General features: G+C 45.5%; 1 protein-coding gene across 1 annotated transcript in view; it reads right to left on the bottom strand.

Moving 5' to 3' along the window:
- COX16 (cytochrome c oxidase assembly factor COX16) overlaps nucleotides 1-12,388 on the bottom strand; it is a 445,594-nt gene that overhangs the window by 186,522 nt on the left and 246,684 nt on the right. The window contains exon 3 of the mRNA XM_069638870.1: nucleotides 7,801-7,863. Coding sequence (XP_069494971.1) covers nucleotides 7,801-7,863 — 63 coding nt within the window. The remainder of the gene's footprint in view (nucleotides 1-7,800; nucleotides 7,864-12,388) is intronic.

Here is a 12,388-nt window from a genome sequence, read left to right as displayed (position 1 = left end):
ACAATAGAATAAAAAGAAGACAATGTCCCCAAAATAACAGGAACAGGATGTCAAGTGTGGTATTAGCAGCAATACCCAGGGCTCTTCATGGAGAGCGGATCTGAAACTGGGGATAGCTATTAGCTATTGGTACTGAAAACATATGGGGCTTGTGAGACCGACTGGTGAAATGTAATAAAAAACGTCCATGCCTCAAAAATAGAAACTGTGGGATATTGCAGAAACCCTACAACACTAAGGGCCCGATTTACAAAAATGTTTTCAATTGGACTTTCCCACGTTAAAATAGGTTTGTACATGAGGTCCTAAACCTCTAAGTGCAGTCTTGCCATTAGTGGATGGAACAAGTTGATATCAAATCCTGACCGTATAATAGTTAATGAACACATGAAAAAGACTTCAACAATTCCAGTCAATACGTGTTGCTATAATCGGCACAGCAAAGTTGCAAGCGATTGCAGAGTAAGTTTAAAAAACGTTCACACGTACAACCGTATGATTTTGTGCTAAATAGCGATACCTGAAAGAGATTAAATATATATATATATACACATATTATAGTGCGGCGATTTCCGCACTATAGTTAAGGAGATTGCCTTCATCCATAGGAACTCGAAAAATTCTTCACTTGGTGGATGGATTTGGCAGATATTTTCCAAACAGAAAGTTTGCAGCGAAAAATGAAACCGCTGGACGGAATTGGACCAAATAAGAAACAACTTGGGTATGAAGTGTGACTTTCCGGGGCAGGTTTGCGGTTATTCAGTCCAGTATATATTTGACAGGGGAGGGGTGCCCGTTCTATCAAAATTATAGTTATACCTCCCATGGTGCTTTGCAGAAGAGACGCTTTTCAGAAATGAAAAATCTGGCATTCTTCTTTTTGCTCGATGTGCACGATGTGCGCGATATCCGCGGTTATTCCAGGGTTATGCAAAAAAGAAAAGTGAAAAAATGCTATTTGGAGGAGGAAAATGGATGCCATTGCACCAGGCTAGATAGAGGTGGGGATGTAGAAGGAGGATACACACTGGGGAGGCAAGCGCAAACTCAGTAAATATAAGGTGATATACTAAATGCAACGTGTATTTGGACCAGACGGCAACCACTGTCACAAACAGGCCAAACAACTGAAACACATAGGACCAAGGGGTAAAATCCAGCGCTGCCGGGTGATTCCTTGCAAATGAATGCTCAATTTTCAGAACCAATCTTCAACGTCAACAAAATAATGTCCTTATTCGTGATCAAATAGGTACAGGTAGTCTTTGTGAAAAAATGCAGTCTTTAATTCGGTGACGAAAGGCATAGTGTTCAGTGCATTTCAGACCCAAACAAGTCCTACATTGAAGACAGCATCCGTCTCCTTTTGAAACGTCTGTATCATGCGTGAAAGAACTTCCATCACTTCAAGGTCTTCCTGCTCACACACCTGAATAGATTATTTCAGCTGCGTTGTCGGAGCTGGGCTGGGTTAATACCCGGGCAAGTTTACTGCAAAAATCGACTTTTAACGCTAAAATGATAGGTTATCATTAGAAGATATAAAGTCTGCTACACTCTTTTTGTAATCCTTCAAGAATGGAGCAGTGGATATTGTGACGAATCAAAGGAATATGTCCCTTCTTCCCAAGGGGCGGGGGTCCTTCTTGTGAGGCTAGGGGAATGAGCACGCTCCACAATACCCTCCGTAGGGGTAGATGCAAGTTGGACATCACCGGGAGAGATTCCCCTTTTGGGTACAAGGACGCCTGTTCCTATGAGGAACTCCCTCAGGCTGCACATATTGTGGCCTACGTGAAATGTTTTGATATACCAAATCCGGTGTGTTATCTGGACTGCGACAGAGAAACCACAATAACAGAGTATAAGTACTGGAACGAAGAAACTCCTAAGAGATATGGCACTCTTATGGAAACAAATCATGTCTCTTTAAATCAGAAGGTCCCATTCACTGAGACGAGTGAGTAGATGGAGCTGCACTCAGAAGAAGACACATGAGAACGAGGCAAAAAAGAGAGAAAGAGAGAAACACGTACACAAGCCGGGGGAGGCCCGATGCTGCGTCCGTCCTGATGGAGAAGAAAATCAGGAAGCCCATGAGTTTTGAACTCGCCCAGCATCACAGAACGTACACCAGAGTTGTGTTGTACCCAAAACACGGGAAACACAAGGGCAAGAGCCCAATAAGTGGTGGTGACAAGACTACGAGAGGGTGTTTGTGGTGGACCAAGGGTCCAAACAACTTTGCTGATGCCACCAACCAGAGAAGCCTATGGGTGTCTGGTCATGCAAGAGGGGACCAGGACACTGCAACGGAGACACAGGAAAGCACAATGAGAGAAATGCCAGGGAGAAGAAAGTGTTGGCAAGCAGTGAACAAAAAAAGGGCAACCGCAGAAGAAAGCTCCAACAAATGAGCTCCGGTCAAAGCAAAAGTAATGGGGAGTATAGGAAGCCTGGGAGGGCCTAGAGGGATCATTATATTGCTCAGTTAACTCGTCCCTGTGGCAAATATAAAGCGCAGTTGAATCTGACACTATAGAAGATTCAAATATTGCGATTCCAGCGAAAGAAATGTTGAACAAAGTGAATAACGAGAGAAGAGAAAATAAGACAAAAATACCCTGGGAAAGGGGAGACGTAATTTGGCACATTACACAAAGTAAATATAGTGTTCAGGAGAAAAACAGAGGACAGAAAACCTACTGAAAGTAAGCAGTTGAATCACGCTGCAAATAAAGTACAACAAAGCTCAGAGAGCTGCAACCAAGAAAGGAGAATTACTAAGAGATCCCCGAGAAGCATCTCCAAAGAGGAGAGAAAACCCAATAGCCCAATTAAGGAACTAAAGAGCTTAATCCAAGAAGTCACAAGATACTATTTACGGATTATGTATTAAAGAGAGCCCAAAAACCCAACCATTGAAGTGAAGAATTCTGATACAAGAAGTCAAGAAAGACTGTTGGTACTGTAGGGAAGGCATGGTATCACAAGTATGACAGTGACACAATGGATACAATTTGTAAATCCTTTATTGAAAATGTTGGGGTCGGAGAAACTCCTAATTTTCCCTATAACTAAAACGGGAGTAGTCTCGACCATCAAACGATAAACAAAACAGTCCTAGTGGCGTCAGTCAAATCAAAAAGGCCTATGCTAATAAAACCTAATGCCTGCCCTATCGCTTATACAAAAAGTGTAAAAGGAGAAATGTTTGCAAAAGGAAAAATCAGTGTTCAAAAGGAATAAAGGTATTTGAGCCAGTGAGCCTCTTCACGTTACACCTCACAGAGTAAGGCTGTCCCTGTAGACAGGATGACACACACTGGTTCAGTTTCTAACACTCTAAGCAGTTCCAACCCGTGGATTGGGGCCTGCCTGGCCTTCCACATTAAAGTCTTTTTCTGATTATTCAAAATTGTATTTTCAAATGTAGTTCACAAAGGTCGCCCTCTGCTGGGCTCAGACCTTACAGCTCACAGTTCACAAAGGTCCCCCTCTGCTGGGCTCAGACCTCTCATGTCACATTTCAACACAAACTTGCAAGGGGTTCCCTTCCCCAAGTCTATTGTAATTCAGGTCTCCCACAATCGGGCTCAGACCCCTTTCGAAGACTTTCTAATGTGCATGGTGCTTTTACCAGACCACCACAGGACCACGTTGACTCAAAGTTTACGGTTACTTTTACCTAATTTGCTTTCGATGTCTGTTTGCTTAAGAACTTCCAACAATGTACCTTTCACAGAGACTTTCGAATGACTACTTCCTTTTGCCGGACCACTCAGTTACTTAGTATCCTGATCACACAGCTGCTTTTTACTTCAGAGTTCATTCACAGGTCTGCCTTTCTTCGTGTCTCATCCAAACGCATGCAGCATTCACTTGTGATATAATATTACTTTTTCATTAGCTTTAACACACACCAGTCTCTCAGGTCACTTGCCAACTCACCGGCTCTGTGCGCTTCTTTCTTGTTTTGCTATTTTCAATTCACGAGTCAAGGTTAGTACCACAGGCTTGACCTCGCCGCCCCAATTCTATCGTTCACCCACGAGGGTCGCTGGCGTCCTTGGAACACAATGAAATCTTGATTTATGGGATCTGTTTTTCTTCACGTGTCTTTTGCGGTCTGTTGGATGCAGTAGGCAACCCTTGGGGTTTTTGGCCCGCTGTTCTCTTCCTTAGTCCGTTGCTCTGCTCCAGTAGGTGTGCCCTTGTCCCGGAAGTTCTGCTCATGCTTGTGTTTCACCTTGCTCAGAGTGTCTCTTTAGGTGTTGCCTTTTATTTGTGTGAGGAGAGCTAACTGGTATCGGGTATATGCACTTAGTGTATGACTTTGCCTGACCCGTCTAACGGGAGATACAATGTGAGAGAGTTAGGCTGGTTGCTGAAAGTCGTCGTCTTCTTCGGCCCAGTGTTTGTGAAGAAAGGGCTGGGGGAGTTAGGACTTCAGAAAATCCTATAAAATAGGATGGGATCGATGAACAAAACAGCAGGGAATACCGCGTCTCACCATCAGCTGCTTCACCCCCACTCCATGAAGACCACTCACCCAGTGATCCTCCCACACTGGTCCACCCCAATGAACTAGATCCAAAAGCGATGGCCGTGTCCTGGCCACCTGGATGATAAATCCCCGAGGACTAGCGGATGAGACACCCCTTCATTTCTCACAATAAAAAAAGACTGGTATTAGAAGTACCCTCGGGAGAAGGGAGTCATTCTCCTGACGACTTGAGTTTGTTTTTTTAGAGTGATAGGGTCAGTAAGGATAGTTTTGGACAGTGGAACTATTCCTGTTGGACATTACACAACAGGCTAACAAGTACCTTAGTTAATAATATAGGTAGGGAAACCCCAGAGTGTTAGGGAAAGACAGGCATTATCCTTTTATTTTAATAAAACCCTTGCCCTGAATGAGTCTATGGCCTTCTTCTGACTCACCACAATAAATGGAACCAATCAGGGTACTTTGGTTGATTTGTATAAAATCAAATACCATTTGTGCAACACAAGAATGACCACATATCTATATTTGACAAATAGCTTTGTGATACAAGAGTATGCTTAAACCACTAAGTGCATATTGCACACTGGGCTTGGTGCTCATCCCATTTCTCATAACACTCGCCATTCTATTAAAATGTTTGCAACTATGGACCATATGTACTGTGTGTGGATGTGTGGATAAAATGCCTTCAGTACGCAGGACTGCCCTGTGCAGAACACAGCGGCCATTACATCACCCGGACGGATTTCCAAAATGGACAGAAAGAATAGGACCATGGAATAAGTGTACAAGGAATGAGATAAAGGAGGGAAAGGGCCCTGGACAGTTCCGCCATCCCGACAAGCTTCTTCACGCGAAACTGCACGAATCTGCAAGAATCCGGATGGCCTGCTTCTTACTCCTGCTGGTGTGGAGTGGAGAATAACAGGATGGGCAAAGAACTGAACGGCAGCACGCCTCTAGGTAGAAGCGGAGATTTCTGGCAAGGAACTCCAGATGGAGGTAATCACTGCATATCAGTTGACAACAAAGGGCTTCTATACCTGCATCTATGCACGCGTTATGGAGATCTGTGAGCAGAGCGGTGCCTTCCCCTAAGCAACACTGAAGCACGTGTGGGAGAACACTGCAATGCACCAACTGACCAGTGATAGGTCCTTCGGTGGCTGTGATTGGAGGGGTTCTATGTTCTTTCACCGACGGCTATTTTTTCGATGGGTTAACAAAAATGTTTTACCATAAATACCCATCGAATAATGCTTCCTTTTATTGTGGGGGTTCCCCCCCAAAGATCCTCACTCACTGTTGCTTTTTTATTATTCACGCCCCCAACCCTTTATATGTCCTTTTCCACCCACCCCCTTTATTTTGTGATGGGTTTTTGGGCAAAATATTTTCATTAAAAAACCCATCGAAAAAATAGCCGTCGATGAAAGAACGGTATACGGATTGGATGACTGCCGGTGAAAGCCTTTATGAAGGCCTGAGGAAACCACTGCAACAAGAACTGTCCAAGAAGATGGACAGAGCACGAGACAGTGTACCTCTCTCTTCTGGCAATACACCTATGCCAGAGACTTGCTGAAGAGGCTGGCAAGGGAGCTGGGCACACCGAGCCCCACAGCAAACAGTGCTGAGCTAGTGTTGCATGGTTTGTCCAAGGCTCCCACTCACAGGGGGGCATCCGGGCAAGCTGGAGACACTGGTGCTGCTTTAAAAAGGTACCCTGTTCCAGGATAGCACAGCGGCAGCGTGCGCGTCTTGGAAGCAAGACGACACAAAGCAACAACAGGTTCGATCCCCGGGTCCGCGCTTAGAAACCTCCGAGTGTTTAAGCACGTTATAAATACGTAACTAAGACAAAGAAAAAAAAAATAAAAAAAAAAAAAAATCTAATCTTAATCTGTGTTTCCTCTGTAACAGCGCCTCGATGCCTCATGGGCTGCAAGTGCGCTTAACAAATGCAAAATAAATAAATAAAATGGTATGGAAGAACAATGCAGAAACCAGAACCACAACCCCCTGAGAGACTACAAGATCACTGACTGTCCAGAGGAAGAAAGCAAAGAAGAGGAGTGAATAAATGCATATTTTCCGACCAATCTGATCTTTTCCTTTCACAAGCAAAAGTTGCGCGTACAATTCTTGTCTAGAAATTCTTGAGACCGATAGATAGTTAAATGGGAACTTCGAAAAGTGACAACCTACCATATGAGAGGTGAACGTTGAACCCAGACACGAAAAACAAATCTGTCACTCCAATGTTAGGACTGTAACTTCTTGTTAATACAGAATTTTAGAAGAGGTTTGGCTATGTGTCAGTGTGACAGTGGACCATGTCCAGTCCCCAATGAACTGAAACCCGACTGCAGCAGATGCTCTTCTTCCATGTCAAACAACGGGGAAGGCGCTGTGCTCCTAGCAGAGCGGCCTCATGAAAGGCTTCAGCATCTGGGAGCGTTTGGTGGTCTTTAGAGAGCACCTGTAATTACTGGAACCAGGAGGGAGCTCAAATAAAGGGTGTTTCAAATTAGCGTGGGCTGCGGCGCTACAGCCTCAGAGTCAAAATGGGCTTTGTGTTGTCCAACTCCAGGCCGGATCCATGCTGGGTTTACAGGATACCCCTCATTAGTATTCATGAGACACATTTGTATACAATGATTCTAAATGTACTCATATTTTTCCTTGTGGAGATTAATGAGGAATATCCTGAAAACCAGTCAGGATTGCGGCCCTTGAGACCCAGTAGTGTTGGACAAAATCCATCATGACATAAGGACCAGCCCAGCCGCACTTTTGAAGTGACTCTACAGTGCTCTGCCTCCGAGGCACACTGAAAACAGATTGATACCAAGGAACATGTCATTCCCAAGTCGCCTTTTTTGGAAATGTCTTCAGGAGGCTCCAGCTCAAACTAGCACTTTATAATCTCCCCTGAACCACTTAGGCCTACCCAAGATCCAATCGTGGCTTAAGGCGACCCTCCAGTTAAGAGCAAAAATAGACCCAGCTTTCAAATGTTGGCATCTGCGAACATGTGTGGTCCTGCACCCCATAATTATAGATCAAAGAGGATGCTTTCTTTAGAAATAAAATACATGTGGCCCTGTGTACATGTCGTGTAATGTACACAGTGCTACAGCGGCCGGTGATTCAACATCATACATTGGGTTTGGTTTAATTTTAGCAAGGCGGGCCCACCTGCCTATTACAATCTGTGGCTTGGACATGCATTGACAGAGCATCTGTCAAACAGAGTCTAAAAGAACATCACCCATGTGCAGTACCTCAAATTCCGACTCCAGGGACACGTTCTTCTTTTTCACTTTTTCTTCCAGCGCTGGGTCCAACTACAACCAAAGACACAGAAAGGGCAAGCATTACTGCCGTGTGCTCATCTCCAGAACATGTCTGAAGAAAGCAACCTTCATTTTATTTTAATGTTTTTTTATGTAGTGCTCACGCCACTTTACCACGGCGCTCACAGAGCTAAAGCTAGCAGTTCCCTAGACAAAACGCAAGGCCTTTTCTAATTATCAACTAAGCATGCAAACTGTTCACAGAATGTCTTATTTACTAAGCCCTACCCAGGCATGTAAAGGGCACGAAAAATGTAAATAAGCGAATCCTTCTATGCAGACTTGAACATGTCGACAAAATAACTAAAGTTGCTTAACAACTATTTATTTAGCAAGTAAAATGTATGACTGACATTTAATTTCAGACCTTAATAAACATTTTCGTAACTGTTTAATAAATGCTAATGAACAGTCAGTGAACATTTTATTATTTATTATTTATCTCGCGCTTTGAAACACTTGTGTATAGGCGCGTTACAAATGCCATATCATATCATATCATATCATATCATTAGCAGTTTACTCAATGATACAAAATATATGACCGCTTGTAGGCGAGAAATGCCCTTCTGTTTCTCTTGGGAGGAGAGAAAAATATAACAGAATCTGCCCGCAAGTCATCGAGTGGTGCCAATGAAGATTACTCCTGCTAACTGCGCAGGGAGTATTAATTCTATTAAAGACTAGGAGGCAAGCATTATGCTTCAACTTCTTTAATTTACTACTCCTCAACAGTTTCAACCAACCAATAAAACCAATAAAACACTGAAAAAGTCTCAATAGGCTTTTCTTCTTTTAGAACTACAATCCCCATAGTCTCTGTAGTCCATCTCACTCCATGCTCAGCTATGACCACTTCCTGTCCCTGAGCTCCTCCTCTCTTTTACTCGCACTGAATTGTCACTTTTTAACTCCACACTATGTCTTGCCAACAGAGCAAAGACTTAAACCACTGTAAACCGAATGTCAATCCTCCTCGACTCCAGGCGACTACAGTTGATAGTCTCCTATCTCAATTGCTCTTCTGCTCTTCCTCTAGGAATAATACAAAGGAGAAAATTCAGGGTGCGGTCCATGTATTGCCACTATCATATACAGTATTATCCATCACAATATACAAATGCGATATACACAATACAAAACTTGGGCGGGAATTTAATGCTCGCCTCCTAATTAATACTCCCTGTGCAGTATTATGATTGTTCAAAGCTTCCCAACACAGCGACCGCTAGGCTCTTGGTTGGCTTAAAATAAAACTCTGTAAACGTGCAATCATTCGCCCAGTCTGCTGGTAACAATATCTCTCAGACACACTCCTGCCTAAAGGCTTTAGATGCCATAGCTCCTCGTACTGAGTGTGCTCTGTACTTTCCTAAGTCAATATTTGCTGCTTGCATGATCTCCTTAACCCATCTAGCAATGGTAGCTGTGGATACACCTTGAAAAGGTTTCCTACGCGCTATGAGCAATTGCGTGGTACTGGCTGCTCTGTGTTCTGCTGTCCTGCTTTCATACTCTTTGACGCAACTCGCTAGGCACCACTTAGGTCTGTTTGGAAAATATGGATAGTGTACTGAAGAAGTACCTGTTTTAGTCCTCTTCACTATTGTGAAGGTTACTCCCTCTGGACCGAAGGACCTATTTAATTCCAGCGCTCTCACATCCGATACGCGCTTGAAAGAAACTAGACACAAAAGCATTGCTAGTTTACCTGACAATTGCTTAAGGGATAAGTATCTGTCTACGGGCCAACTTCCTAATAGTTTAAGGACAACTGATACGTCCCAGACTGTGTTATATAGAGGTTCCGGGGGCACCTTAAATCTGGCCCCTCGAATGAGTCTAACCACTGCTGGGTGTTCCCCCGCTGGTACACCCTCGATCGGCAGATGTCCTGTAGCTATCGCAGACCTGTATACTCCTATTGTGCGGAACGCTCGTCCGTCTTGTAACAACTGCAGTAGAAAGTTTAGGATCATCACTACAGGTGCAGAAATGGGATGAACAACTCTCCCCTTGCACCAGCTAATCCATTTGGCCCAAGCCTCGTCGTAGCTCCTTCTAGGGGAAGGAGCCCAGGATTCTGCGATGAGCTCTGCAGCTTGCGCCGAAATGCCTCGCAGTGCCCAGCGTCTCCTGATATCCTGCACGCGATGAGCGGGAGTGTATCTCTCACTCTCAGAGGATGATACGACCCAACTGGGTCCGTGAGCAGTTGTTCTCCTTCTGGTAGGACTCCCGGATGGTCCACTGCTAGCTCCATAAGCGTTGGAAACCACACTTGTGACTTCCACAGCGATGCTACTAACAGCAGCTCTGCTCTCTCCCTCTGACATTTTGCTAGAGCCCTGCTCAGCATCATGAATGGGGGGAAAACGTAGAGCGGACCGTCGCTTCATTCTTGCAGGAACGCGTCTGTCCCTCGAGCACCCGGGTCCAGCCTTCAGCTGAAGTACACAGCTGTCTGAGCGTTCAACCGGGATGCGAAGAGGTCTATGTGTAGCGGTCCCCATTCCTGGTTCATCGTCTGAAACACAGCTTCCAATCGCTGGAGTCCGTGAGGTAGCGCGAGTTCCAATCCGTTACTACATTCAGTGTCCCGGGTAGGTACTCTGCTGTTACCGATGTCTCTGATTGAAGGCAAAAATGCCAAAAATCTTCGCCAGCTCTGCTAGCATCTTGGATTTGGTGCCGCCCAAATGGTTTATATATCGAACTGCCGATATGTTGTCCATCTTTAGTAAGACGCACGATTTCATCTTCCCCTTCGTGAAGGCCCTGATCGCAAAGGACCCTGCCAACAGCTCCAGACAGTTTATGTGGAGGCGGAGTTCCTCTCCGCTCCATTTCCCCCCTGTCTGCAGGTCCCCGCATCTTCTTCCCAGCCCAAGCGGCTGGCGTCGGATTCTATGATCAGGTCCGGTCGATCTCCAAAAATGGCCCGCCCATTCCAGGAATCCATATTCTTCAACCACCATTCCAGTTCTGTCACGGATTCTTGATCCAAAGATACCAACTGATGATACCTCAAGCCTTGCTGCAGGTGCCTTATCTTTAGTCTTTGCAGCGCGCGATAGTGTAAGGGTCCAGGAAATATGGCTTGAATGGAAGCTGCTAGAAGCCCCACTATTCTCGCCAACGTCCTGAGCGAGACTACTTGTTTCTGTGGGCACCCTCTTATTTCCCTCTTGATGTCGCGTATTTTCCGGGCTGGGAGTTCCAGCATGGCTTTCCTGGTGTCTAGGACAAAACCAAGGAAGTCTAGCCTCTGTGCTGGTGCGGTGTCTGACTTCTCTACGTTGACTAGGAATCCTAGGGACGACAGCAGGTCTTGGACCCATTTTGTCTGATATAGGAGTGCTTCTCGATCCTCGGCCAACAGCAGGAGGTTGTCTAAATAAATGATGAACCTTATACCTTTCTCCCTTATCGCTGTCGCTACTGGCTTCATTAGCTTGCTAAAGGCCCAAGGAGCCGACGCAAGCTTGAAGGGCATGGTTTTGAATCGCCAAAACCGCCCTTTCCAGCGAAAAGCCAGGAAGGTCCTGAATTCCTCTGCCACTGGGACCATTAGATAGGCATCCTTCAGGTCCAGTCTAGTCAGCCAGTCTCCTTCTCTGAGGGAGTCTCGGAGCTGGTGGATCCCCTCCATCTTGAAATGACGGTAGACTACCCAACTGTTCAGTTCTTTCAGGTTTATAACTGGTTGCACTTTCTCCTTCCTGTGCACGAGGAACATATTGCTTACGAAGCTGTGGTCTCTCGGACACTTCTCTATGGCGTTCTTCTGCGCCAGCTGATATAGCTCGTGATCTTGCAGTCCCTGTTCTGCACGCTCTAATTGCTGTTGGTGCGGCTTGCGCTCTTGTATGGGTGGTTATACAAATTCTAGATGCATACCTAGAACGGTTTGCAATACCCAGGCATCGCTGGAAAGCGCGCACCAGTTTCACCAGAACATACCAGTTCTCCCCCTACTGGAGGGTAATGAGCTGCTCTCACCTTGTGTGAATCCTTGACCTCGTCCGGATCCTCTCCCTCTGCGTCCTCTCGGGAAACTCCCTCTGGATGGGAAGAAGGAATCCTGCAGCCTGTTCTCCCAGTACTGGGCTCTGGGATTTGGGGGTCTTCTACCTCCCTGGTTTCGACCAGCTGTGCGACCCCTGTGGCTCACTATTCTTAGAGAGGCACAGATCCACCCTACTGATGAGGTCCAACCAGACCGAAACACGTGTCTGGGGTTTCTGTTGGTACTCTTGTTCAGAGGAGAATTGCCTAGCATTTCGGTGCTGGACTGCCCCAGGGCAGGACAAAGACTGATATGTTTGGGATATTTCTTCTCTGTGAAAGATAGTGAGCTAAAGACTCTGGGTAAGTCTCTCGTAACCAGGACTAATGTCTGGCAGAGGGACTCCCAGGACCCCCCTTGTTAATCTGCATATTTAAGTAACTTTGGGTCTCACCCTAAGTTACTAGGGGAATCCAGACGTGGACCCCTTGCTCACTATTCTTAGAG

This window comes from Ambystoma mexicanum, chromosome 14 (genome assembly GCF_040938575.1).
Source record: "Ambystoma mexicanum isolate Mex_15411 chromosome 14, UKY_AmexF1_1, whole genome shotgun sequence".
Classification (NCBI taxonomy): domain Eukaryota; kingdom Metazoa; phylum Chordata; class Amphibia; order Caudata; family Ambystomatidae; genus Ambystoma; species Ambystoma mexicanum.
This window is presented reverse-complemented; position numbering and strand designations above follow the sequence as displayed.